General features: G+C 40.4%; 1 protein-coding gene across 1 annotated transcript; it reads right to left on the bottom strand.

Annotated features, from left to right (window-relative positions):
- Window positions 1-1,968: 1,968 nt before the first annotated feature.
- OBI1 (ORC ubiquitin ligase 1) lies at window positions 1,969-25,477 on the bottom strand. Its single transcript, XM_084226066.1, has 6 exons — window positions 25,343-25,477; window positions 20,715-20,850; window positions 19,645-19,736; window positions 17,739-17,987; window positions 13,921-14,009; window positions 1,969-4,448 (listed from the first exon to the last, which is right to left on the bottom strand). Exons 1-6 carry the CDS (start codon window positions 25,412-25,414, stop codon window positions 2,945-2,947), a joined length of 2,142 nt encoding a protein of 713 aa, XP_084082192.1. The 5' UTR covers window positions 25,415-25,477; the 3' UTR covers window positions 1,969-2,944.
- Between the last annotated feature and the right edge of the window lie 1,537 nt (window positions 25,478-27,014).

Below are 27,014 nucleotides of genomic sequence, written 5' to 3'. Positions count from 1 at the left end.
GTCTTGAAAGGGCATTATTGGGTGAAGGAAAAAGGTGAGAAATGAAGGTTGAAGGATGAGTTACCACACCTTGAACTGCATAGAGAAACTGCATTGCCCCCTTTTTAAAGGTTCTTCAAGAAGAGACAGTAGAGCACATTTAAAGCCAAACACAGCCCAAGTCCGTGTCTGGTGCTCGTAGGCAGAGCTATTCTGGTAGCCCCTCACCTGAGGAAGCAATACCAAGCAGAAACGGACTCTCACAAGGCCTATAGGGAATGGTGGATAAGCAGGTCACTTGCCAGACTTTGTGTGGGTAAAACTGAGGATAATTAAGTAAAAACTTGACCTTAGAACTCCTGCTTTTACAAATAACCCGAAAGATTTCACTAACAACAAACTTAGACCGGTAGCAAACTCACTTCCCTGAGCTACTTTAAGTCTTGGGGAGCACTCTCATGTGTTAAAATCTGCAAATTGCCTTTTATTTAGTACAGTAGGTATTACTAGGTAAGTAATTTTATGAGGTATTAAATATCATTAGACATCATAGATGTCTTTTGTATATCACTTGGAAATGTCTATTGTCTCAATAAAATTCTAATAGTAAAGTAGTAGATCTTGTGTATTCCAGTTCTACATTACTACATAACTAGGTAATTACCTTAAAAAATTAACAGCAATGAGCTCTAGTTTAGGCCAGTTTATCAAGTGCAGAAGATTAGGCATTGAAGGCATCAACAGAACACAGCCTGGAGAACTGAAACTCCATGTACAGCTGAGAAATTTTTACCTGAAGAAACCCCAGTCATTGCATTAAGTTGAAATTTTGGAGTTGATATTGCACTGATCACACTACCAAATTTTAAGCCAAAAGGAACGCAACCTTTTAACCTTAGGCTTGGCTCTTCTATCCATTCAAGCTGCAAGACACGTGTGGTCAAAACATCTGTATTGAAAAGCAAGCCTGTATGTGGTGTTCCTGCTCAAAGGATGAGAAACATGAAAAAAACTCCTTTATTCTAGTTTGATTTCAGGCATGACACCAGTTGTATTCATGCCTCTGTAACTGGAAGTGAAATGTGAAAAATCAGAGTGTAAAATGAAGCCCATAAATTCACTCCCCCCACATCACAATGAAACAAACCCACAACACACAGCACTTACTGTGTGCTTGTGATTGCTCTGCAACACAAGGATGTTTTAATAAAGTGTTTGTCTCTTCTCCCAAAGAGTTGAAGGAAGGCAGCATTTTTTGACTCTTAGTCAAATCAGGCAACAGATAATTTACAGATGGTTTTGAGAGCTCCCTAATTTCTGAAAAATATATTTAAATTGAACAACTAGATTTTTCTGTGAAGATTAAAAATTCAGGTGGTACACTGAAAGCAGTATATGCAAGCACAATGCCATCCTGCCTATCATCACAAAACAGTCCTTGCATGCATGGCTTGAATGATGATTTTTTGGTAAAGCTCAAAAAAGAAAAGTCCCAGTTCAGAATGAACACATCAATTGCACAAATGCATGCTCACATTACAATGGGAGGTGTAGTTCTTGTTCAAACAGCTTACAGAACCTAACTCTACAAGATGAGCCAGTCCACTGAAATTTTCCAAGTGGCTATCACTCTTTTCAAAGGGACAAAAGGCAGCATATGGATTTTTCATATCATAGGTATTGATGAAGCTAGGATGTCTGTTTCTAAGAAATGCCATCAGAGTCCTATACAGAAAAAAAAACCCAACCCTGCATCTTGTAATTAAATATGGCCTTAAAAAAAACTTAAAACACAATAATGCAAAGAAACCAATTTTGCTCTGCTGCTTAATTAGGTCTCCTGCCTGTAGCAGGCCATCACATTATGTTGACCTATGCAATACTTTCTGGAAGAGTCACCTCCAGAGAGGCTGAAAGCCATTTCCATCAACCGTATCGATGCTGACACTGGAATGGTACTATGTCTAACAAGGAGGAGGAAGGGAGATTTTTAATTCTTTTTTTTTTGTGAATAAGCTCAGATTTATGCTTTACAAAACTTAGATATGTATTTTTCAAATTAGGGGAAAAGAAGTTTCCCCCTTTTTCATTTTTTTTGCTAATTCAATATTTGAGGCAACATGAAGGATTACAGTGCTTATAATATGTTTTATTCAATTCACATAGAAAAGCATGCAGTATTAATGTAAAATGGTACAGTATTAATGTAAGATGTTCAGTGCACATTAGGTAAACAAATCATTAGCATACAAACCCATTTTTATGGTCTATACAGGCATACTAAACACATTTAGAATAACAATGATTTTTGGGCACTAAATTAAAAATTGTGCTTTACTTCAAAAAGAGACAAGCCATAATTACAGTGTTAAAAGTGATGTTTTCTAACTGAAGTGCTGTGACCCTGAAAAGAAAGGGGCTGCTACCTTACACCCACTTAAAACAAGAGTTTCAGTACAGTACAATGCTATGAAATAGTCTAAGCAGAAACATTTCCTCTGGGAGGCAGGTTTTATGGCAAAACTGACATTAATTTATAGCAATTTCATGAATCCATAGGATATATGGCCAGTAGCTGCCTTACATGCACAAAATGTAATCTTTAGGAATGGGAAATGTAACCTTTAAAACTAATTCTTAAATAAAGGACTAATTTGACAAGACCACTTAGAACCGTCAAGGAGCCATTAGCTGTGCTCACAATTGGAAGAGCATGTAATCTGATAACTTAAAGAGCATCAAAAACCCCCAAGCCCCCAGGTAAATAAAATGCCCAGTCAAAAGAATCTGGAATGGTTTTTCCTTGGGAAAGAGCTTGCAATGGGCAGGCGAATGCTCAGTTTTCACACAGTCGAAAACGACAGGATCAGAACTACATGGAAGTCATTAAAAATTAAGTTCACCTGTAAATATTAAACATTTGCAGGTTTACAACTTTCAGTCACGTTTGATTTCCTAAGCAGAATCAGTTTTTGGTGGTTTTTGATGGACTAGCACTGGAAAGACTGTTTTGAATTTTCCTCTTGGTTGACTGACTAATGTTTTTATTTTTCCTTTCAGCTGTAAAGGAAGACACCCAAGGAGGATTAATCTGACTCTGAAGATCAGATGACATCTTTAAAAAACATGAACCAAACTTCTGTTCCTCAAATAACCTTTGTGAGTTACTGAACAGTACATTTGGGGAAAAGTCCCTTTGAAATAAAGAGTTCGGAGGTTTGGCATCAGTAGCCGCTACATTCTGGCCTGTAAACAGTGGAAAGTGATCATTCATATCTACGTCAGACGGGGAGAGGTTGGAAAACATAGCAGGTTTCCAGCCAGTTCTGTCAGCTACCAGATCGCTTGTCTCTGGACCCTTCATACTCTGCTCCTCATTCATCTCTTCCAGATTCTTCTCTGTTCCATTCAGAAGTTTAGCGCACTCTGTTGACTTTGAAGAACCGTCAAGGTCAGAGGACTTGAAATTATAGCAAGGACTCTTGCTGTTGTCTGACTCGGACATCATTGAGTCCAGCTCAGAAATTTTATCGAGATAGGCAGCATCCATAGAGGCCTCGCTGGAGGTTCTCGTGCGGTTCATCTCAGAAGAGCAGAGAGTATGCAACCTCTTAGGTAAGCAAGAACTTGTTTTATCACTGGACTTTGCCGTTGTCTCATCTGACTGACCAGCTACTGAATTTTGCTCTGATCCATCAAAATCTAAGTTCTCAGCAAAATTTGTTGGGCAGGTGCCCCAAACCCCTGATTTTCCTGCAGTAAAACAGTTCAGCTTCTTTTCGCTATTACAGCTGCTTGTGCTGTGCTCAGAAGAATCTTTGCTGCAATCATCTAAAGTGTCATGAAACCCTTCAAATTTCAGTTTTCTCAGGAATGTTGATGGTTTTCTTGCATTTTCTTTTCCATCAGGAGTGTTCAGTTGAAGGCGACTGAGAGACAGAAAGGAAGTGCATGGTGGTAGAATATCATAAAGTTCTTCATCTTTGTATGGGGAGCATTCCTCAATTTTATTCCACTGGTCTTCTAAGCAGGCATCCATATTTGCACTGTTTTCATCCAGGAGAACCCTGTGACATCCAGGAAATAGCTCTTTCTTTGGGGCACATTGGGTATTTGAGCTGTTCAAGCCATCTTGACTAGAAGAGCCTAAACAAGTTCCACCACTTGTCAGCTGTTCAAGACTGTCAGGACTCTGACTGGTATCCAAAGCCTTTTTTTCCTCAGCTTGGGTTTTCAAACATGTTGTATCTTCACTGCTCTCACCTCCTTCAGCATCTGTGGAAAGCCCTCTCTCACTAACAGCACTCACTGTCTGGCTTCCTTTGCCTGTCTTTTTCAGCTGTAAAAGCTGACATTCTATTTCTTCTATGTATTTATCACTTCTTTCCAGTGCCTTTTTCAGACGGTTCATTTCACGTTCACTTTGTTCCACTTTGGAATGAAGTGCAGCTACTGTAAACCTACCAAACCTGCAATAAGTAAAAGAGAAAGAAAATATTAAGCTGGAAAACGACATTCTTGTGAAGGTTTGCAAGCTCATTTCAAGACAGAACAAAGCTATTAAAGACTCTGTTAATTAGAAAACAAAAGTCAAAACTTCTCTCTGCTAAAAAAACCCACTGAAATCATCACAAATAACATAGAGGTAGAGGTGATACATGAAAAGACAAAATTAAAGTATTAGTGGTAGCAAGGCAGTAACAAGCAGATTACCCTTCCAGGGGCTGGTTCTATCAATTCAACTCAAATATGCATGAAGAATTATCCCCTAAAACAATGGCAAAGATTTATGATAACATTTGAACAGTGGTCCACATCTTGAAATATTTACATTCAATCATTTTCCTACAGTACAGCAGTGTTTTACAATACATTTCTTTCACAATGTCACCTTGTCAAAAACAAAATGCTGATATGAAATGCTGAAATTGCATTAGTGCTTTGAGGTGGTTTAAATACTTAGATAGACAATTTCCTGTTAGATATACAGCTTTTCCTCACCCATCCTGTGGATGGCATATCCACTTTGAGTTACTTGTTTTTCTGAGCCTTACAACCAGAACAATCTGATTTCTGTCTTAACTCCAATACAAAAATCTGCTGCTTGTGGTTTGTGAAAATTGTCTGCTCATGGGGTTTCCAGCTTGAGCACATTTTCAACTGCCAAGATACGGACTCCCCTTCCCCTCATCCTCCACCAGCTTTCAAGACTGACCTTTCCCAGAGGGCAGGTGAAAGTTTCAGCTATATGCCCTGACTAATTCTAACCTGCCACTGACAGGTGAGCACCAGGGAATTCCCTGCTCCATCCAAGGCTTTCAATTTACAGAAAGAAAAAACAATTAATGTTCTTATATCATTAGAAAGGAGGGTAGGACCTGCAGCCAGCCTGCAACTCTGACAAGTAAGATTTTATTTATATCACAAAGAAAGGACAATTCTCTATGTGGGCTTACACTGTATTTCCATTTTCCATCTTGCAGCTCTGTGTTATAGCACAGGCTTCCATTCACTCTTTCAGCTTAAACACTGCCTGAAATTTCTATGTTTTTCTTTGTTTGTCTGCCAGTCCCTCCCTCTGAGTCACACTCAATCTCCATTCCATTTTCCCCATTTCATCAGCTCACCTCTTCAAAAAATGCTTCCAGTGCAACCCTTGGATCAGTGAAATCTGAAGGTGGGTATCTGTGGCCTCCAACTATGCTGGCAAAACAGCCATGAATATATGCATGCATTTCCAGCAAACAATCAAACCATATTCTGCTTCTTCAAGTTGTGAGCTCGAAGCAGCAGGAAGCTGCTGTATGCTGACAACTTCAATACAATTAACTGGACAGCTGGGGAAAGCAATAAGGGCTATCATAAGCCCCAAAAAATTGGGCAGGAGTGACCAGATCTACTGATATATTTCACTGCTCAACTGCTTCTGCATATTTAGAGAACTCTGAAGACTTTGGTGTAGATGGTTCAGTGATGGATAAGATTTACAGAACAGTCTAAGTCACTTCTGTCACACCTAGCAGACCACTTTTTAAATTAGATCAGCCTAAACTTCACACAGTTTTGGTGCGTACCACTCACTTCCTTGTAGACAAGAAATGGCAACGTAGAAATTTTGTATTTTAGTTAAGATTTCTTTTTTCCCCAAAAGAAGCTAGTTGGACTGCAACTCGATGGAGGCAAGGACCCCTTCACCTCCACAGGAGCTCTACCCAATTATCTTCATGTTCATAAAAATAGAAGACAGACAATTTTTCATTTGTTTGCTCTCTGGAAAACAAGTTTTCCTGACTGCTTATAGCTGCTGGTCCATTTCTAGCTGCACACAAGACAGAAATAGGAAATAAGGCACAGAAGACTTTCTCTCTCCCCTATGAAACTAGGTAAAAGCAGAATCACAGCTCAAGAATATTTCCATTATATTTTCAGGGGAAGGGGGTTACATGAAATAAGCATCCTTATGCACAACACATTTTGGTTTATTTCCTCCTCCAGTTAAAGGAACACATATTTTAGTTTGATACGGATGGAGTCACTGTGGCACAGCGGGGCCCAAGCAAGAGCTTTCCCACTTCCTAAGGTGATCCAGAGGTATTTATTTTGCCTTTGTCTAACAGACTTATTCACACAGTCTTACTGGAGCAAACCCCACCCTCCCTAAAAAAAGATAGAAAGATGATGCAAAAATACAATTTAGCTGAATGGTCAAGTGACAGAGAGGGAAAAATGCTTTTGTAAAACAAGGAAGATTTTCTGGAGTCTCCTCTAACAGACACGCTGACATAAAAATTAAAACATGTTTATATTTATATGCATACCTGGTAATTCCTTTTTAATGGAAGAATGGTGTAATATGTTTATTTAATGCAAATAGCATTAGTGACAGCCTGAGATTTGCTTATGAGGAAGCACTGTATTCTCAAGTGTAACTTTTATAACAAGTGTCCTCAGGTTAAAAAAATACAGTATGTTGTTCAAAGGCAAATAGCATCACTAATATGTTAATTGTTGCAGAGGGATGTGCTTGGGAATTTTGGTTTTCAGAAATGTAACATATGACAAGCTGCCTACAAAGTTACTTCTGCAGTTAGGCATTAGAACAGTACTTGCTTTCTGTTCCTGCTTAAAAACTTGCATACATTTATTTCCCAAATTTTCAGGGACATAGATTTTTAAGACAACCAATTACTCCAGATATAGGTGCTTTACTGACTGATCTAGCAAGCCAGAAGAGAGTCTGAAAACATTCATATTTTGGTTAAAGAAACCAGAACCCTCCCCATCTCCCCAAACCAAACCACTCGTAAGTGATTTTTTTCTTTTTATCCCTTCAGATGCACAGTGAACCCTGCTGTAGCCAAAAAATTATGGTCTTATGACAATAACAACAGAATGCAATACAGTAAATTCAAGTTTCACCTGACAATCCAGATAAATATATTTCCTGAAGTATCTGAATTATTTCACACTTGGTAACAAGGGGATGAATTCTTCGGTAGAAGTTAAGGTGTTTAGTATACATGTGGTAAAGAGCACACATATAACAAAAGGAAAGCCATATTCTCACACATGGACAGACTTTTGAGTGTTAGGGTCTTGTTCTTTAGTTGTATCACTGAAACGACAACTTTGGATCTCACTACATTTCAAGCGCATCCTTCGTATAGAAAACTGCAAGCCCAGAAAAACAAAATCATCACTCATAAAGTGAACAGGAACACATTTCCAGTGGGATTTGGATCCTTAACACAGACACCTAACAATATTTCACATCACCTTAAGTCTTTTATATGACTGCTGGCCCCCACATATCACTCTGGAAGGATGAACCTACAGACCCTGTATCACAGCTACCAGCCCCAGGAATGGTAGTGGATATGTTATAGAGACTCTGGATGTCTAGATGAACATTTCAAGCTCATATTTCAGGACCATACTTCATATTTCCTCAGTCACAGTCCCTTTGCTTGTCCAGCATGATGCTAACCTGACACCAATTGGAAAGCTGCAGTCATCTCTCACTTATAGTGAGCAAGAAGAACTAACATTCACAGAGTCACCCTCCTTTGCATTATTCCACGACTGCTCCCTCAGTTATGTTTGAATACTCCTATCCTGATTTTATCTGGGATACAGTTACTTTTCTTCACAGTAGCTACTACGGAACTATGTTTTGCGTATGTGATGGAAACAATGCTGATAACACAGCGGCTGTTTTAGTTGCTCCTGCTGTTTAGTTGCTCTTACAACAGTGCTGTTGTAAGAACAACTTCTTACAGCTTCTGTGCAGTTCAACAACAACTCCTGTGCAGTTCTTACAAGGCAACTTCTGCCTCTTAACCCACCAGTGAGAAGGCTGGGGGTGCACAAGAAGTTGGGGAGGGACACAGCTGGGGCAGCTGATACCAACACACTAAAGGGATATTCCAGACCACTAACTCATTATGCTCAGAGTAAAAAGCTGGGAAAAGAAGAAGTAAAGGTGGGATATTCTGAGGGACAGTGTTTGGTTCCTGAAGTCACTGTTAGGCACAGATGGAGACCTGCTTTCCTGGAGATGTTTGAACGCCTGTCTGTCTGTGGGAAGTGGTGAATGAACGCCTTGGTTTGCTTTGCTTGTGCACAGCTTTTCTTTCCCTACTGAACTGTCTTTACCTCAACCCGTGTGTTTTTTCACTTTTACTTCTCCACTTCTCTACCCCAAGTGAGGAGGGAGTGAGAGGCTGTGTGGGGCTTAAGTTGCCGCCTGGGGTTAAACCATGACAACTTCTGAAGAAGTCCATTTAGAAACTGCTTGTGAAGATGAAGAACAAATTTTTCAGTTGTTTCTTCCTTCTCTTCTTCCCTATCAGTTCTGCAAATTCAGCTTTAAGGTTTTATTTTACTCATCAGTGACCACTAACTGCAGCACAACTGTCTGGCTGAGCCCTTGGGTCAGTTTAAAAGCACACAACCTCAACCAAACATTTCTCCTTCTGGATAGCAAGGAGCTGCAATGGACAGTTTTTTTGTACAACCACTTCCCAAAGACTGGGGCTGCAAGGGTGCAATGGAAATTGACTCTCCAATTCTAACCACCTGATAGCCAGGCTGGGGACCACCCTGCAGCTCAGGATGCATGAGCATGATCTGTCCTCCAAAGGAAACAAAGGATGAAAAGTGGAAAATGACAAGGTACACTCAGGGCTTATTAGAGTTTGAGATTAGGGCAATGCCAGAGTGTACAACCAAACCCAGCCCTATCATTTAGATATACCTTTTCCCTTGGGTTCTGCAGTTAGATGGGAAGAAAGGGAGGAAATTCAGGAACAAACCAGCTGAAAGACCTACTAGTTTCTACAGTTCTTTGGTGGTATCATGTACCAGCTGTATCAGTTCTGCAATTCCCCTCTATATCACCTATGAAAGGTGATCTGCAGAAACATCTTGGCAACTTCCCAGATTTTATACAACTATATTAAAAGTGTGTCATATTTGCATAGACATCAGAACTAAAAAAAACATTACTGCCAGAGGAGGGCCTATTCCTAGCAAGCAAAAAACCCCAAAACCCACAAAAAGTCAAGACATACTGTCCACTGGGAACAGACAAGTCAGGTTCATTCTCTGAAGTGAGCTTCCACTTTCATGAAGGGAATTGGCTGAATTTAGACAAATATCCAAAGCCTCTCCAAGCATTTTAACATCTATCAGTGAATCATTGATTTTCCACGTAAGAAAGGCAGATTATCACCAGGGTCAGCAAATAGAAAAAGCTAGAAAGAATTATTTGAGAACTACTAAAAAAGAACCCAACACCCAATCCCACAAAACCAGAGTGTGATCTGAATGTCCTTACCCATCTGCCTAAAGTTTAGATCTTCATGCCTGAAGTGGGCACTTTCTCAGGATTTAATGCTATGACTCAAGAACTCAAAGCTCATTTGAAGGCTATTTATATGCTACTTTCCTCTACTTTACTTTTAAGGCCACACTGCAGCTAGTCTTCAAAAATGGTCACTCCTCTGGACCAGCAAACTTGCAGCGAGGTGATACCATAGCCCAGTTTTCTATCAGGGAAGACAGCAAATGTTCTTACCCTCTGCACCATGGATATGGGTTTTTAGAAGCCTATTTACAGGCCTGGTGAAATGCAGATTGAATTTTGTATTCTGGTATGTGCAGAAATATTTGAGTTAGGTGCAAATTCAATGTTGTAAAGAATGACAAAGAAAATCAACAGGTCAACAGGTTTAGATTTCAGTGTACCTGAAGTCACAAATCTAGACAAGATAAACAACAAAACTGAAGAACTGCTCCTCCCTCCTTAAACTGCAACAATAAAACAACTTGCAAAACCAGCGAAAAAAGATAATGCAACAATTTTATGCATGTTACAGATAGTTTCTCAGACTGGGATTTTAACTGGCAGAAGGAATTAAATATTTAGGAAAAAGACTCCTAGGAAGCCTAGAAGTCTGGTTCAAACCGATTCGAATCTAACCATTCATAAAATACACTATACCCTGGAGTAGATGGACTTGCTAGTTATTTTCCTTCAGGTAAAAAGCAAACATCCCTTTGCCAAAAACGCTTTTAGATCCACTGTGCCCTGCCAATAGACCTAACGGTTTTCTATTTCAAGTAGAGCTGGAAGTAATAGGGCTTTATTATCCTGCAAAACTTAAGTTACAGAAGTTTTGTTTGTTCTGTATTGTGAAAGTGGAAGTTGCTGAAAATTCATCAGCGGAAAAGGTAAAGAAAGAACAAACAACAACCACAAATCAGTCTGATTTCCCTGAGAAATGGAGGACTGATGCAGGTCTTAGGTAAGAATCAGAGCTAGAAACTTACCCTCATTTGCCTTTCAGACCTTTGTCCCAACTATATGATGGTATGGTATTCCATACGGTGTATGGTATATGAAGGTCTAGTCTCAAAAATGTTTTCAGGAAAAAAATAAAAAGCTAATCAATAAATCAGCATCATCAATTTAAAAAAATGTATAAAAAATCCTGACATGGCTGAAATATCGATTGTATTGACATACATGACATTTTTCAGGAGGTTTTAATGGATAAGAACAAAGAAAAAACAATCCAAGTCTATGATAAAAGGAAAGTTTTTTATTGACCACTGAAGGAGACTAATTATACTTTTCCCTGTGATGTAAGAGGTAGAGTCTGTGTTACAAAGGGATCATTCACCTGCCATTAGTGTTCCCTCTTCTGTAAAGCAAAGTCCACTAAAACAATTTATGTTGAGCTATTTAGCTCCAATGTCATCATGCACAAAATGAACTACAGTTGGGATGTACAGGGACTGAATACTAACAAAACCTTTACAAAATATTTTGATACCTGTTTTATTTAGGTACTTATTTGTTTAAGCATGAATCCACACCTGAAAATCTGAAGCTAAAGAATATATGAAAAATAAAACAACAGTGGTGACACTAAATTACAGAAATCCAATTCAGTAGCCATTTTAAATTACATTAGAGAAATTACATCAGACACTTTTCCAAAAATTACCTTCTGAAAACTTCTGAATAAAGCACACAGGAACAACTATACTTGTAAATCCATGTACTTGCACAGAAATTTAATTCTAGTGACATTGCTGGGCTCTGATGCTTACGCCTTCAATTCTGATTCGACAGGCAAGTTAAAAAACTCCTTTATTTCAAGCCCTGTTCAAAGTGTGAAGCCTAGCTGAAAGACCCTTTAAATATTATCAAAGTTTGCCATCAGAGCCGAAAGAATATTTTAAAAATGTCTTGATGTTAGGTCCGGATATTGACCAGACTAATGACCACAAGGATGAAAGTTAATTTAAAAGGTCTTCTAACAACATGAAGATAGGAGAGATTTCTCACCATCTGAAGGATGTACCTGCAATTGGACAGAATAGAGTTTGATATGCATCAAAACATCAACCTAAAGAAAGCCAATAAATGGGTTAATTCCCACACTTTGAAAGGGGACACTAAAAGCACAAATGCAAAATGAGGAAGGAAGGTAAATTTTTAAATAGAAATTTGGCAGAACTGGTACTGGCCATCATGCTAGAATTGTCAGGTAAAAGGAAACAACAAAAAAGGTATTGCGAGATATTGATATAAGATGTTTTAGAGGACAGAAGACAGTTTTTCTGCTCTAGTTAGTGCTACCAAGACTTCACTCGTAGTCTAGTATCAGTTCTAAGCATTATGACTTCAGAAAGCCATAAACACTGGAGATTCTTGAGTGCAGAGCAAAACCAAATAAACACAAACTTACTTTTTCTCTCAAGTCATACATATCTAGAAGACCTGGACAAAATCAATCTTTAAGATTTGATGAGGAATGAATGGGTAAGGGCTGAATGGATCAAAATTGCTAAATTTAATGTACTGAAGGGTTTCTTTCAGGACAAGCTTTTCCTTGCATGTACTTAAATTCTTGTAGAACATCACTGGGCTCAAAGCAAAGGCAAAACTCAATACAGCAGAATCAGGTACAGAAATACAAACTCTAGAAATGTCTGAACTGTTCCTAGCCCAGTTTAAGCCTGATTCAATTAATGTCCTAAATCCCACACAGAGCTCTAGAGTTATCACAGGCCAAAGATAATTCCCAAAAGGCAGGCAGGATGTGATATTTGTTCAGGAGACTAAAAAAAATAATAACTAAAAAATAATATATATAAAATATATAATATAAATAATATATAACATTAAAAAACAATAATATAAAAATAATAGCAGAACAGGCCAATCTAGGGGGCATCTGGATTGCAAGACAAACCCTGACACTGTCCAATTTGTAATACCATTTGGCTATATCTGGGCTTCTAAAACAGAAAGTGACAGGCTATTGTTTTAGGCAATCATGGTCAAGCATGCACAAGGCTAGAAGAAATGGGAATTTCTTGGAAATAGAAACTGGGGAGTTTTCCTGATATCAGAAAAGTAAAAATCAATTTAGATCATCTTCTAGCTCTTCTTTTCTAGGATTTTTTTAGTTATATCTATTTACTTTTTAAGTTTGCCATCCTTGCCAACTCACTCTTGAGTCTTATGGGAAAAGATACACCATGCCATAAAAGTCATTGCCACAGCCTTAAACAGGGCTCTATCTTATTAAGGGTCTTCAGGGCACAATGTGCTTTCATGTATCCACAGCAAAAGGATCATGCATCTTCTTTCCTGTTGTCTCTAATAACAAGCTTTGGAAATGTGGCAAGTAAGTTCTTTGGCAAGGATGAATTTCCTCTTCCAGCAGTTGTGTTGCCAGAACGAGAACAAAATCAAGAGAGCTTTCTTTTCCCATTACACAGGCACCTCCCAGTCCCCTTCCTCAAAGGCTCTGTATAAACCTTTGGCCAATATAGCTATTAGCTTTTTAATATCTAAACAAACGGGAGAAGAAAGGTAGAAAACCAATGAAAGAAAGGAAAAGAACTTTAAAAATATCAATATATTGCTTCACAAAGTACCCCCAAGAAGAGGTACCTTAGAACACAGCTCCAATGAGTATGGTGAAGTTTTTGCTTTTTGAGGGTGTTGTTGATGGTGTTATAACTGTTTTAAACAGAGTATTAAACAAAAATATCAGTTCTGAGAATGTTCTCATGCTGCAGAAGCTCAATTTTGCATATGTTGCCCAGACACAAATCCAGTGTTTCAATACAAATCTAGTACCTCAATACTGGCCACGTAACAAAGGAATAGCAGTTGTAGTCAAGTCATATTCCTACACTGTGGACTTGCTGCGATTCTCTAAGTTGCATTTCTCACCCACTTGCTGCTATTTTCTAAGTTTCATTTCTCACCTAAGTCCATGAGGATAAAAATTCCAAAGTCTACCTGAAGACACATCTGCAACACCATGTACACTACCACAGCTTTAGGTTAAACAGGCCTACAACAGTTAAACAGTCTATAAATAAAAGATAGTAGCTTTTAAAATATTCACATACTTTTGGGGTGATCTACTATCAACTTCAGCTTTTAGTCGCAAATTCTCTCTTAAAAGGCTATTGTTTTCCACGCTCAGTTTCTTATTTGCCTAAGGAAAAGAAAAGGGAAAAAAAAGTGTACAGTGAAACAGAAATGACTTCTAATATTTATAGGACAAGCTGTTTCTCCTTTTTAAAGAGACAGAACTAGAAATGTGCGGGCAGGAAACAGCCCTCAGACAGGGACACCACTTAAAAATCACCATGGGAAATGGTTTGCAAAACTGAATAGCGAACAGACATTTTTTATTTATATTCCCAAAATACATTGCAAGTGTCCTATCTAGGGAAATAAACACAGCTATGTTAGTTAGCACAGAAAGTCATTAAGGAGATGTCCTAATGGCAATTCCATGTTTTTTTTTCCACATGACTAAATACGTTAAGTACATTAACATTACAATGTGCAGGTATCAGCAAAACCAATGTTGAACAGCTTCCTCCATTCCAAATTAGAGCAAGATTACTTTGTGGGTTTTTGGCTTGTTTTTAAAGCATAGTTATCCTGTGGATGTAAATCCATTATGACAAGCTATTTGCAGTCTTTCTTCACTTTCTTCCAAGACATTCTGATTAAGATTCTTGATTCACAACCATTCTTACTCCTTGAATTGAGGTCAATTCTTCTTCTCAGCTCGGCAGACACCTTTGTTAACAATACTCTTCATATTGAGAGAAGTTTTCCTGCCACTGTGTTTCAGAACAATGAATGCCACTATCCTAACAAGCAGAATACACTCTTTGCACTTCCTAGAGTCTGCTCAATCTCCCTATGCTAGAAACAGCACCAACAGTCCAGCACTCGTAATTCATAGCCTCAATTAGATAATGCTTCCACTGCATAATAAAAGTATGATCTCGAGCTAGATCTGAAGAAAGAGCTATGCAGCTGGGCTCAAAGTGAAATGTACTTTTTCAGAAGCATCAAACAGTGCAAGAAGAGAGGCAGAGAACTTTAAATGCTCATACAAATATCCCTAGCAACCTTTCCAGGTGAGGGGGAGGAGAAATGGAGCAGGAAAATATAAACAAACAGCCCCTATCCCCAACATCACAATATTCCTAAGTATAGAAAGAATAACTAGAGACTTGTGGCAAAGAAGGGAAGGGTGAGCCCAGGGCTGAGTGTCAACTACTCGGTATTTAAAAAATAAAAGCACTAAAAACTATCCTGAAAGCAATGAATGAGAATTCAGGAGTGCTCAGTTCCAAAGCATCATCAAACCATTTGACAAGATGACCAAGCCCTTTCTGTCTTTCCAAAAATTCAGTTCCCCCGGCTACATAATAAAGCAAAAAACTTCATTATTTGTGTAGCACTGATAGGCAAGGCACTCATGTGGCACATGGCAAGGTGGAACTGAACCTCTCTGGTGTCCTTCTTCAGTCCTCCTCCTTCTAGTGCTCTACTCTCCAAGTCAGTAATATGCAAGGGACCCCCACTTACAGCACAATGTCTACATTAATGAGTTCATGTAACTGCATTTTTAATGAGTGTACTTAGTCTACACTTTCTCCCATGGAGTTTGTTTCACCACTCCCATAGCTTTTATGACTCCACTCCAAGTAATAATGGGCACTATTTGGGCATTCCTATATTTGTCTGCTCTAGAATACTAATGACAAAGGTGGTTGCTATTTCCTGATTCAGTCTATCTTTGAAAAAGAAAGTGGTGATGCGGGATATCTTCCTCCCCGCGGGGGGAATTCCTGGGCAGGTGCAGGCAGAGCTGACTCCTCGGGATCCGAAAGAGCCATTCCCCCAGCCCTCCTGATGCTCAGTCCCAGATAGACATTCTCTTGAGCAACCAAGAGACGAAGGAGGGCTCCAGACACAGCTGAGGATCCAACCGGGTTTATTGAGGGCAAGGCAGAGGGTCCAGGAAGGGAGAGGGAGAGGGAGACGAGCAGGGACACACATAGCCTGGTAGTGTAGCTGGTGGTGGAGCCCAGAACAAGGAAGGGGCCAGGGTTTATAACAGAGGGGAGGTGGGTGGGGCCAGGGTACAGGAAACCAATGGGAAGGGGGATCAGAGGAGGAGCAGACGTGTGGTGAGGAGGGGTACACCAATGGGAGGGGGGGAGAGGGTGGTCTTACAACCGGGTCCAATGGGGAAGGGAGGGATACAGAACTTGCTGGAATTGGGGAGGGAGGCACCGCTGACTGGCATTTAGACAGGAGCTTCTCCCAGGGCATCTCTGCCCCATCCTCCCTAGAGTCCCCTCCCGCGTTGTGACAACCACATTTACTGAGGGATCTTGTCTAGCTGGGAAGTGCTGTCTGGTTGAAACTCCTGGGTCAGGTACTTTCAGGGAGAAGGTTTCTGGTTCCAGACAGTATGTGCGTGGGAAAGGTGTCTTGCTGTTCAGAAGAGGGATGGGCGTGCTGACAAGTGAGACAAGGTCTGCCAGAGCCAACTGACTTTAGGTACTTATGGAATTGAGCAGCTCTTGGACAGGGAACAGATGGGAAAAAAGTGTTGGACTCAATGATCTTAAAGGTCTTTTCCAACCTAAATGATTCTATGACAACAGTTTAAGAATTCTTCCCTAAAACCCATCTAAGCCTCTATTTTTTTCTAACTCTTCCAAATTCAGAGATTTCATATGCTTAAATCTCTTTTCTTGCTAAGGCTAAAGTTATACTAAAAAAACATCCAAGCAAACCCCTTCTTCAGTTCCTGTTACAGTGTTCTTTCACTTACCTAGGAAAAAAGTTAAAAACTTAGTCATCCCAAAAGAAAAGGAGAAAGAGAAAAAAGAAAGGTTTCTTTTCATCAAGTTAAATTGTACTGCCTCTAACAAAAATATAGGCAGACAAGAACTTCTTGTGAATCCTATTTTGCCATCTACAAGTGAATCTGAAGCTCCTGGGGTCCTAGAAGTGTCACATTAACAAAATGGCAGAACAGCACAATGTGTGCCTCTGAGTCTATAGCACAGAAAAAGTGTGAACACTATTAATGCTAAAAACTTTTTTAAAAAGTCCTAAATGCACCACACTTCAGTTTTGAGGGAAGTAACCCAGTATTGCTAATAGAAGAAATCAAGGCAGCATTTTGAATAAATACAAGTCCAGCTTTTTCTACCTTGATTTCAAATTAATCTGAAATTTCACTCTTCTTCAATGTTTAAGGTGATCTTACTTGTTCCTGCAGGTATATTTTGCAAGATACTTTTATTTAGAGGTTTATTTCACATGCCTATCTCCTTCATCTTTGCTTCTGCAGTATCAGATTTACTTCTGTATTACATCAAGATGTATAAAAAGTCTGCAGGTTTCCAGTAAAGGATATTCTGGTCATAAAATGCTGAAGCTTGTCTATTTTCAGTCAAAGGGTCAAGTTACTCTGCCTCAGCAAATTGCACCAAAAATATCGGCTAGCAGGGAGGGCAATAGTGCAAAATCTGCCTTAGCCAACTGTACTGTGTTTGCCCACTGAATGTTGCAAAATAGATATATTATATAGATTATTGCAAGCCTGAAAAATCTGGTCATCAATACTGTCGACAAGTGCTACTATAATCCAATTACCCAGTCATAGAGTGACAGTGGAGTTAAATAAGAGTCACATACAGGACGCACTAGAACAAGCAATAACATCTGACACTTGCAAGAGCTGTATGGAAATACTATGATACACCAACACTCACTGGAATTCAATTTTTTTCCTCCTTCTTCTAGATCTATGAAGGTCATGGTAGGTCTTACTCCCATTTAACTAACACAAAACAGTTACACAAAATAGCCAAAAAAACGTGTTTGTTACATTTATTACCTCCCTTAGCTTTTCCATATTATCCATCAGTTTTTCGCACATATCATTGGCAGTTTTCAGCTTTTTCCTCCATTCCTCTGGGGCTTCTGGGCCACTGGTACTTGCTTCATTTGCTGACTGGCTAGTTTCCTCATTTTGGCAAGATAAAGCTGATGCCACAGGATCCAGAAGAGATTTCAGCTGTATCTGTAAACTGAGGTTTTTACCTCTCAGATCTTCTACTTCTTTTTGCAGGGATTCTATTTCATCCTAAAGTTGTCAGAAATTCAGAGAAATTAAAATAATTTGTGAGATTAATTAAATAATACTGGCAAGTTCCCACAGCACTTTAGAAAGATGGGTTCTGGCAAGCCCAGATGCATGCCTTTACTTACACATATATCCAAGTATGCTTATGTACTGTGCTTTAGGCAGGATTTTAATCAACCTGCACACTCAAGCATTCTGAAGGTTTTAGTGCAGGGAATCCCTTGACTACATAAAGGATCTTGAACAAACTGTCGAGCAGACCAAAAGCTTCAAAGCATTCAGCAACATGAATCTATTATTAGGGCACTCTGTGGGAGGATTTCCTGTATCAAGAGTGTTCTTAAGGTCGTCCTCTGCTGACTCATTTGCTGTTATTTAAGAATGGTTCTCTCATATTATTCTGAAACGTCACATGTTGGGATGCTGAAAGTCTCCAAATTCAAAACAGACAGAACACTGCCTGGAAAAGGCCGTTCCACCTATGCCAAAGCAGCAACATCTTAGGGAAGGCTCTCAAAATGCAAAGAACAAAGCTCCTAGCTGTATTAGTCTGAAGCCACAGGGAAGCAAAAAAACCTTCCAAAGCCTCTTGTTGGAGGGATAAAAGAAATAGTTTATTCTGAAAACGTCTTCTACACTGTTTACCAATTCAAGTGTATGAGTTGATCATGGTAACACTACTTAAGGAGGCCATATAGAGCATTTACAGAAATCCAAGGCATATTTTCACAAACAACCATGCCCGCCCCTGCCCCAAGCATGGAAACAACAAATTTAAAATAAGTGTTTTTTCATAAGAAATTTATGTTATCCTAGGACTAGCTGTATGAATTTCGAGTTTATTTCAATAGAAAGGCAGGAAGCATCTTTTCCTTACTCCATCTCTCAAACTAAAAGAACCTGAGCTATGGGCAAGCTTGTCATAAAAGATAGTTCTTACTTTCCTTGTGTTAAGAATATAGAGAGAGTCCATTTCCTTTCCCTCATTCTCCTCCCCGTGACATGTTTCCTTCAAAAATATGTGATGTCTTCACACTGCTGCTACTGAGAAAACAACAGCTGAGAAAAAAACCTAAGCACATTCCTTATTAACAGCTTTCCATCTTCTTCCCATGAGAGTATTTTTCCAGCAGGAGATTGGAGCATTCAGCTCTACTTTCAAGCATTTACTCACTTTCAGAAAACAATAAACCAATAATGCTAAAAATTAACCTATGCCAGAAGGTTACAGTGAGCAGTATTCTTTATGATGGAATTTAGTCTCTCTGAGCAACAGGGAATTATTTTAGAAAATGTCTGTGTTTGTACTGAAGACAAAACAAAAAGTTCTCTACACCGAATATGCATAAGGAAAATGCTGCCATACCATGTGGGGGTGAATTCCCATAAAACTAAAGAATTGGCTCTACTTGGCTACCTGTTGTCTATGAAGACTATTACCATGACTTCAGTGGGACCACTTCAAGCACCCCAGAATGCTCTCTTGTAACCTTAGTCAAAAGGTAGCATTTTAATGCAACTGAGTTTCATGTAGATACAGTATACACCTTTACTCAAATTAAAAACAGCAGGACTCAAAGTAAAAGGACCATTTGTATGTCATAGTTTAACAGCTGTAGTTTGTCTGGAAAGTCCCAACACTCCCCCTTGTCCTTACCTCATATTCTTTGTGGAGCAATTCAAGTCTTGTTTTACGTAGGTGTTTTCTGACTGTTGGACTAAATACAGTATCGCTTTCACTTGTTCCTCCTAAAGTAACAATAGGATGAAAGAAGCACTGATACTGTTTCCTTTTCAGTCAATTCAACACTAGTAATCCACCTTATACAACTTTTCATATTATCAACTACAAATGCAACTAATATTGGACCAATTGGCTACCATGGAAGATTTAAAGTCCTTTCACTTTCAGAACAGGTTCAAGTTGAGTACCTACTAGTGATGTTTAGAAGTCAAAATCTTGATTCACAGCAGGAAGAAAATTTTACATTTTTCAACTATTTTTTTCCTTAACAGAATCCTATGTTATTTAAGACCATACTAATAAAACAGAGCTGAAGGAAAGGGTCAGGTTATCAAGCATACATTTAATTAATACAAGTTACGTTAAGTTTTTAAAGTTAGATTATTCAGGTAATTTTTTTTCTCTTAGAATGAAATAGCAGGGATATTTTATCTCAAATAAAGACTGCAGTATTTCTTAGCTCTGGTAAAGTTAAGAGCCTTACACAGTTGCTGTAGCTTCATCTTATTTCTGTGCTAGGAGTAATTTTCTTAAAAATAAAAAAAGAAAAGGAGAAAGTGATGAACAAAACAAATAACAAGTAAAAAAAACCACATACTCATTCAAGATTCTGGACTGAAGTACACTACTTCTCAGCTAATTGCTGGTCTCCTAGGTGAACAGGTTGCTATGCATAGGTGAGAATACATTTTTAATGCATTTTTTTCAGTTAAAGGCACCATCCAACCAAGATTTAAAAACAATGATTAGAGCCATTGGGTACTTACTGTGTTTGGATAATCTAGCCATTAATATACATAGTGTCTTTGGAACTTTCCAATAACATCCCTAATAGCTACAAGGTTAAAGATTCAGTTAATTCTTCCTTAGATGTTGGTAAAAAACACATAGAAGAAAAGGCATTCAGACATCTCTGGACTCAAAGCAATATCCTCCAGCAGTAAATACCAGAAAGTTATTTCAAAGCCTCAACCTGTCCTTACCTATAATCTCCTTGCAGGGATTTTCAGGCGTGATGGGAATCCTGCAAGCTGGGCACTGATTATTGTTCTTCAGCCACACTTCAATACAAATGGAACAGAAAACATGGTTGTTCACACAGATAACTGGATGACGGACCTTTTAGCATTAAAGAGGAAATAAAAAGGAAAAAAAACCAAACAGACTCTATGAATACCTTAAACCTCCTTTAAGTAACAAAATACAAAAATACACAATCCCATGTCTCAGTGCAAGTCTGGCCTCGAAGGAAACTGACAGTGTTGTTTTGCAGGGCTAGCTAGGAGCAATCTCCTGATTCACAGCACCAAATTTCCCTCTTATTAAAGGCACCAAAGCTATAACAATTTCTGCAGAACTAAGGTCCTTGTTTGCAAGAGCTTGTTAATAGCTAGAGCGGCAGCATCACCTTTCCTTTACTGCACAACCTCCATGAACTACAGCCACCCACTCCAGCGAAATGCATTCTTCTCCCAAAGTAGAACACAACCAAAGTAGGTGCATTTTCAAAAGTGAGGCAAGGAGGGATCTCTACCAGCACCATCCAACACTTTGGAAGAGGTATCATTGGAACATAAAGTGTTACAGATTAACTTTAGCCTGTGGATAATCAGCTTCATGGAAATCAGCTTTTAAAAGGATCAGGGCCAAAACCACAGAGCTGAAATGTGAACCAGCAATCACTAATTCAAGTCTCCTGCTAGATATGCATTGCTACTAAATAAGTCATTAGCCAAGAATGGGGCAGCTAACTGAAGGATTAAATATTCCAATCAGACACAGATTCTTTCAAGCTTTCCCTCCCCTTCCAAAACAGCAGGGTAAACAAACTTTTAGAAAATATTAATGACAATGCACTATTCTCTCTTGTCATTTAACTATAAACCCTGTTTGAAAGTAAATGTGCATAGAGGGATCAAATATGACAAAGAAGAAAAAGACTTTATGCCTTACTGCAGTTTCCTACAGCTTACTGCAATACGCACTCTTGAATCTCTTATTGTTAACATTAGTATTTGTGTTAGGGGTCTTCAAATATTTGTTTTTCCTTCACTCCTGTTTTTTTCCAAGAAATGTATTTTTACACACAGAAGTGTCAGAATATATATTGTTGTAAATTCTACTATACTGCACTTAAAACCCAAGTTCAAGAGAATCTTCATCTTTAAATGAAGTTCCTCATCATTTTCAAGACATTCCTCTTTCATGCTGTTAGTAAAGTAATCAAACTAAAAAGGAAAAATGAAATGTTGGCAGGGAGAAGCAAGCACCTGGAAAGGACAGTCAGTAACCACTTGGGCCAAAAAACCGGACATATCCAGTAGCAATTGTACCCATATGATCAGCACTGCACGAGCTAAACCCCAACTGTTTAACCACTGAAATATTCATGAATATGAATTAAGGCCCCGATCTGTCACCTTCTTCTCCAATTTACTCTCTATGCCTCTGTTACCTTACAGGATTCACATTATTTTTAAGACTTCCAATATGACAATCCTGAGAGTCAAAGGAAGTATCTATACATAAACTCAAGTTACTGAAAGTATGAACAAAGAGAGACTGAACTTTCAGCTCTAATTAAGAAGACTTTTTTTGTGATTATTGCAAGCATTAGCACACCAATACTTAGGAAACATTTAAATATTACAATTTCCATTATTTCTAACTTTAAAAATCCTGTTACTTATTGCTTTCTTTTTCAAGAAAGAGAACCTTCTCACCTGCAGCTAACAGGAAAAAAAAAAAAAGACTTTCTCTAGCCATACCTCTTTCTTACTCTGAAGCAGCCTGAGAAAAGTTATATGGATGGTGATGAAAAGATACAGCGCAGAATAACATAAAATAATCCAAACAGGAAAAGACATTTCATGAGTGCAGGTTTTCCCCCCAGGGAGCAAAAGACCCTCAGTTACCCCAAACCTGACACAGAAGCACACTTCCTGCACATGAATGATTACTCCATATCTCTAGCAAAATAGTAAGTCACATTTATTACTCTCCAGGGTACAGTGCTTCTGATTTACACACCTTTACAAGTTTCATTTCGGGGCTGGGGTTTTATACTTCAGTTGGCTCAGGATCCACACAAAGCAAGGCACACCAGAACAGCAAAAGCCACTATTGAAACGTCACACCATGGCTGGTGGTGCCACTGCCCTTCCCACTAACTGTGACAAGCCTAGGGGGTGGGGGATCAGGACATACCTATTACTAAAAAAGCATTTTACTTGAATTACAGCACAGCTCCAATTCATTCATTGACCATAATGTCTAGAAAGACTATGGTTTATTTCAGAAGTCTTGATCAGCTAGGTGATTTTGATCAATTTCCCAATTTTTCTCCCCAACATAATGCCATTCCTATGAAGATCCACATCCAATCCTGTACACATCTACTTCACTTTGAAGGCACTTCTGGGCCTTCAAGCAGTACTAATGGAGGAGCAGGCACATGGAAAATCAGACACACACCAGTGAACTAATCCCCAGACATCCTAGACTGTGTCAACCAACACAGAACTGTGTCTCGAGCCCAAGCAACCTGTTGACACCATAACCAACAAGAGAGATCTTCAGACATCCTAGGACAAGCAAAACAGTCTGAAGCAGATGGCTCATGATCTGCTATTAAAAAATACAGGTATGTTAGAAGATAGCCCAGACTGTACCAAAAGAATATTCAGGTAAAAAACATAAAATTGATCCAAGCAATTCAGTCTTATTTTAAATGGTCATTGCACATCTTGCCAACATACTTTCTGACATTGCTCACATTAACAAAATGGGCTAACATGTCCCTGCTGCCCAAGATTTCAGCTCCATTAAAAACAATGAGTGGCCAACTCATTGAAAGAATTTCTCTGCAATATCTCCTTTTTTATCCTCTTACCATAATATTCAGTGAATAGTTCGTATCTTGTAGTCAGATCTTTGCAAATTTTGCAGGCATAGCAAGAGATACATTTGGAGTTTAGAGTGGGCCTTCTACTTGATTTGAAGTCTATGCTACAAACCAGGGAAGTATCAGATTATGTCAACCCTCCATGGTACTCCCTGCTTCTCCCCAAAGATAGTAAAAACTGACAAGATTTTTTTCCCTAATTCAAGCTAAACAGATTCCTTCCTCAAACCTTAATCCCAAGAAAATGTGTTTTTCTGGTGAAGTTTTTCATTGAAGTTCCAAGCTAGAGACAACGATGTCTATTAAAAAGAAAGGGCAGTCAGAGCTGTCAGCTTTGCTAAAATTTAAACAGATTTACATGTCTAAAAATGAAAGCATTCAAATATCTTTATTACATGCATCACCAATGGATTCACAATTCATTCACACATGTGAATGCAGTAGCTCAGTGCAAGACAGCAAGGAAGATATGAAATAGTGGCTTGGAGTAACACAGTGGCTTTATAGCAAGATATGAATGAATACCTAACCAAACTATTAAGTGCTTAGATCAGAAAGTTACTAGGAATGGATTCAAATAGCAAATGTCTTTCTCAGTTTGATTCCACTCTCCTCTTGTCATTCTTTTCACTTTTTGCAGAGTGGAAGGTATCCACTCTGCATCACATACAGAGTACACTTGGGTTCTCCTCGATTTCCATTCGACAGATAAACAGAAAAAGTAACAGGACAACAGCCAGAAAATCTTGCTCAGCTTCCACAAAAAAAAAAAAAAGCCAAGAAATGAGTAAACAGGGTTTCTAAAAGTAACACACCATTAGAACTATGAGGCTAAAGAAAAGGGAGACGTCTGACTACTTTCACTACCAGTGCTCCACACCTACTTCACACATCATATGTGCCTCCTCTTTTGTTACCACTCCAACAGAGAAGGTCTGGGAGTAAAGGCCAGGTGAAACAAACCAGACGATAAACGCCAGAGTACAAACATAAAAGCTACGTCTCCCATTGTGATTATTGTAGAGCTTGAAGAAAAGAAAACGAGTGGAAAAAAAAAAAGAGTGGTAAGGAATGCGCAAAGAATTTGAGAAGCAATTAGTGACAGCCATGAAATTAGCTCTGGGGCTTTTTGAGAAGAACAGGCTAGCAAGAGCCCTCTGCTTCCCGAGGGAGAAGAGAAAGGAACTGAGAAAGGGTCAGAGAGAGGAAACGGAAACTTTTTCTCCAGACTGCTGCAGTTTTGCTCAACACTTTTTTAAATCTCCTTGCTTATACAGCCCCTCTTTGTTTCACTTGTCCTCCGCGACACAGCCGCACGCTCACACACAAGCTCCCCGAGCATTTTATAACAGAGTATCCAACTGGTACCGGGAGAAACCCCCAAACCTCACACCTGACCTCGGGAGCCGCACACCCGCGTACCTGCCCCCCCAGGCCCATTCAACACCTCCCGGGACGCTCCCGCCGGCACAACGCGCGCTTCCCACCATCTCCAGGGTGCCAGCAAGCCTCGGCCACTGCCGGGAACGGCCCACGCACAAATTTCCTTCCCCGCACGGAGCCGCAGAGCCTTAAAAGACACAACCCCGGCGAGGGTCAGACCGTCGAGCCGCGGCGGGGCCCCTGAGCTGCCGCCACCGGCCGGACCTCCCTGCCCCCCGCACCCACCGCGGGCCCGCGGGGGCCGGGCAGCGGCGGCGCCGTTACCTTGCCCAGGCAGATGTGGCAGGTGATGGGCAGCGTGAGGGACAGCGTGACGCTGGGGCCGTGCTGCGCCATGGCGGGCCCCGAGCGGCGCGGCCCGGCGCCAGCAGCACGGAAGTCCCGCGGGCGGGCGGCCCCGGCCCCGCCAGCCCCGCTACGGCAGCCGGCGAGGCCAAGCCGCCGCCCGGCGGAGGGGAGCGCCGCGCTTGCTGGCAGCGCTCCCCTGGAGGGCGGGCGGGAGTCGCGGCCCCTCACGGCTCTGCTGCTGCTGCTGCTGCTGACCCCCGAGGGGGTGGCCCGGGAGTCCGTGGAGGTCTCAGCCTACGCGCGGCATTCCTGGGGGGAAGCACGGCGCCATGGGGAGCGCAGGCACAGTGCCTGTGCAAGAGGAGGCCGGAGCGGTAGCAAGGGTGATCTCCTTTCCCCTGGTAAACCTTTGCTGTGCTCAGGTTTCATCATTAAATAAACGGCTGTTTTTATTCTGTTAATTGCCCTGAATTATGGAATCGTATTATTACAGAATTACAGGATCATGGAACGGCTCGGGATAGAAGGGACTTTAAAGATTGTCTTGCTCCAGCCCCCATGCCATGGGCAGGGACGCCTTTCACTAGACCGGGTTGCTCAGAGCTACATCCAACCTGGCCTTGACCACTGCGAGGGATGTGGCATCCACAACTCTGGACAGCCCGTTCCAGTGCCTCACCACTCAATCTCTAGTATAAACCTACTCTAATTCAATTTGAATCTGTTCCTCCTTTTCCTGTCACTACGTGCCCCTGTAAATAGTCTTGGCCCATCTCTCCTGTAAGTTCTCTTCAGTTACTGGAAGGCCACAGTTAGGTCACCCTGAAGCCTTTTCTAGCCTGAACAATCCCAGTTCTCTTAGCCTTAGAAGAGGCGCTCCATCCCTCTAACCAACCCGGTGGCCTCCTCTCATCTCAGTCCCACAAGTACTTCCTGGGATATGGGAATGTGTTCTCATGTTCTAAGGGAAGCTCCCAGGGCAGGAGCTCCCGTTCCCCATTACCTCCTGTCCATCTGCAGTCTCTCACTTGGCATCACTGCTGGGTTCCCAGACTGCCCTCCCGCTGCACGGGCAGCTTTGCTGCTTGGCCCATCACATTGCTGGGCAGCTCAGATGGGATTTGCACAGCCCATGCAACTTTGGGGGCAACAAGAAAATGAGGACTGGGATAAGCCCTCACACCCTGCAAGGTGCTGTGTGTGATGATGCCATGACAAAGATTCTGATCCGTGGAAACCAAGGGGCCAAATCCAAGGATGAAAATTTTGCATCTGCTGCCCAGCTTGTGCCAACGACTCCAAATCCAGCTTTTGTGTTCTACTTTCTGGGCTGCTGGAGAGCAGCTGGGAAGCAGTGCTGGGGGTATATGATGCTCCTAGGAGCCTGCTCGCTTGACCTCAGTCCCAGGATTCCTGTAGTTTCTTGTAAATGTGCCACAGCATGCTGAAAATTATAGACCTGAGTGATTTAACATTGCACCACAAGATAAATGGTTATAATGCTGAGCAGCTAATTTAAACAAGCATAAAGTTGTGGATGCAATGATGAACAAGGAAAGTATCTTAGACCGACATAGCAGAGTTGCACGGATGCATTTCAATTTGATATAGGTAAGTCACTGCAAATAAAGCGAGGGAACTAATCCAT

This window comes from Fringilla coelebs (assembly GCF_963513975.1).
Source record: "Fringilla coelebs genome assembly, chromosome: 2".
Classification (NCBI taxonomy): Eukaryota; Metazoa; Chordata; class Aves; order Passeriformes; family Fringillidae; genus Fringilla; species Fringilla coelebs.
This window is presented reverse-complemented; position numbering and strand designations above follow the sequence as displayed.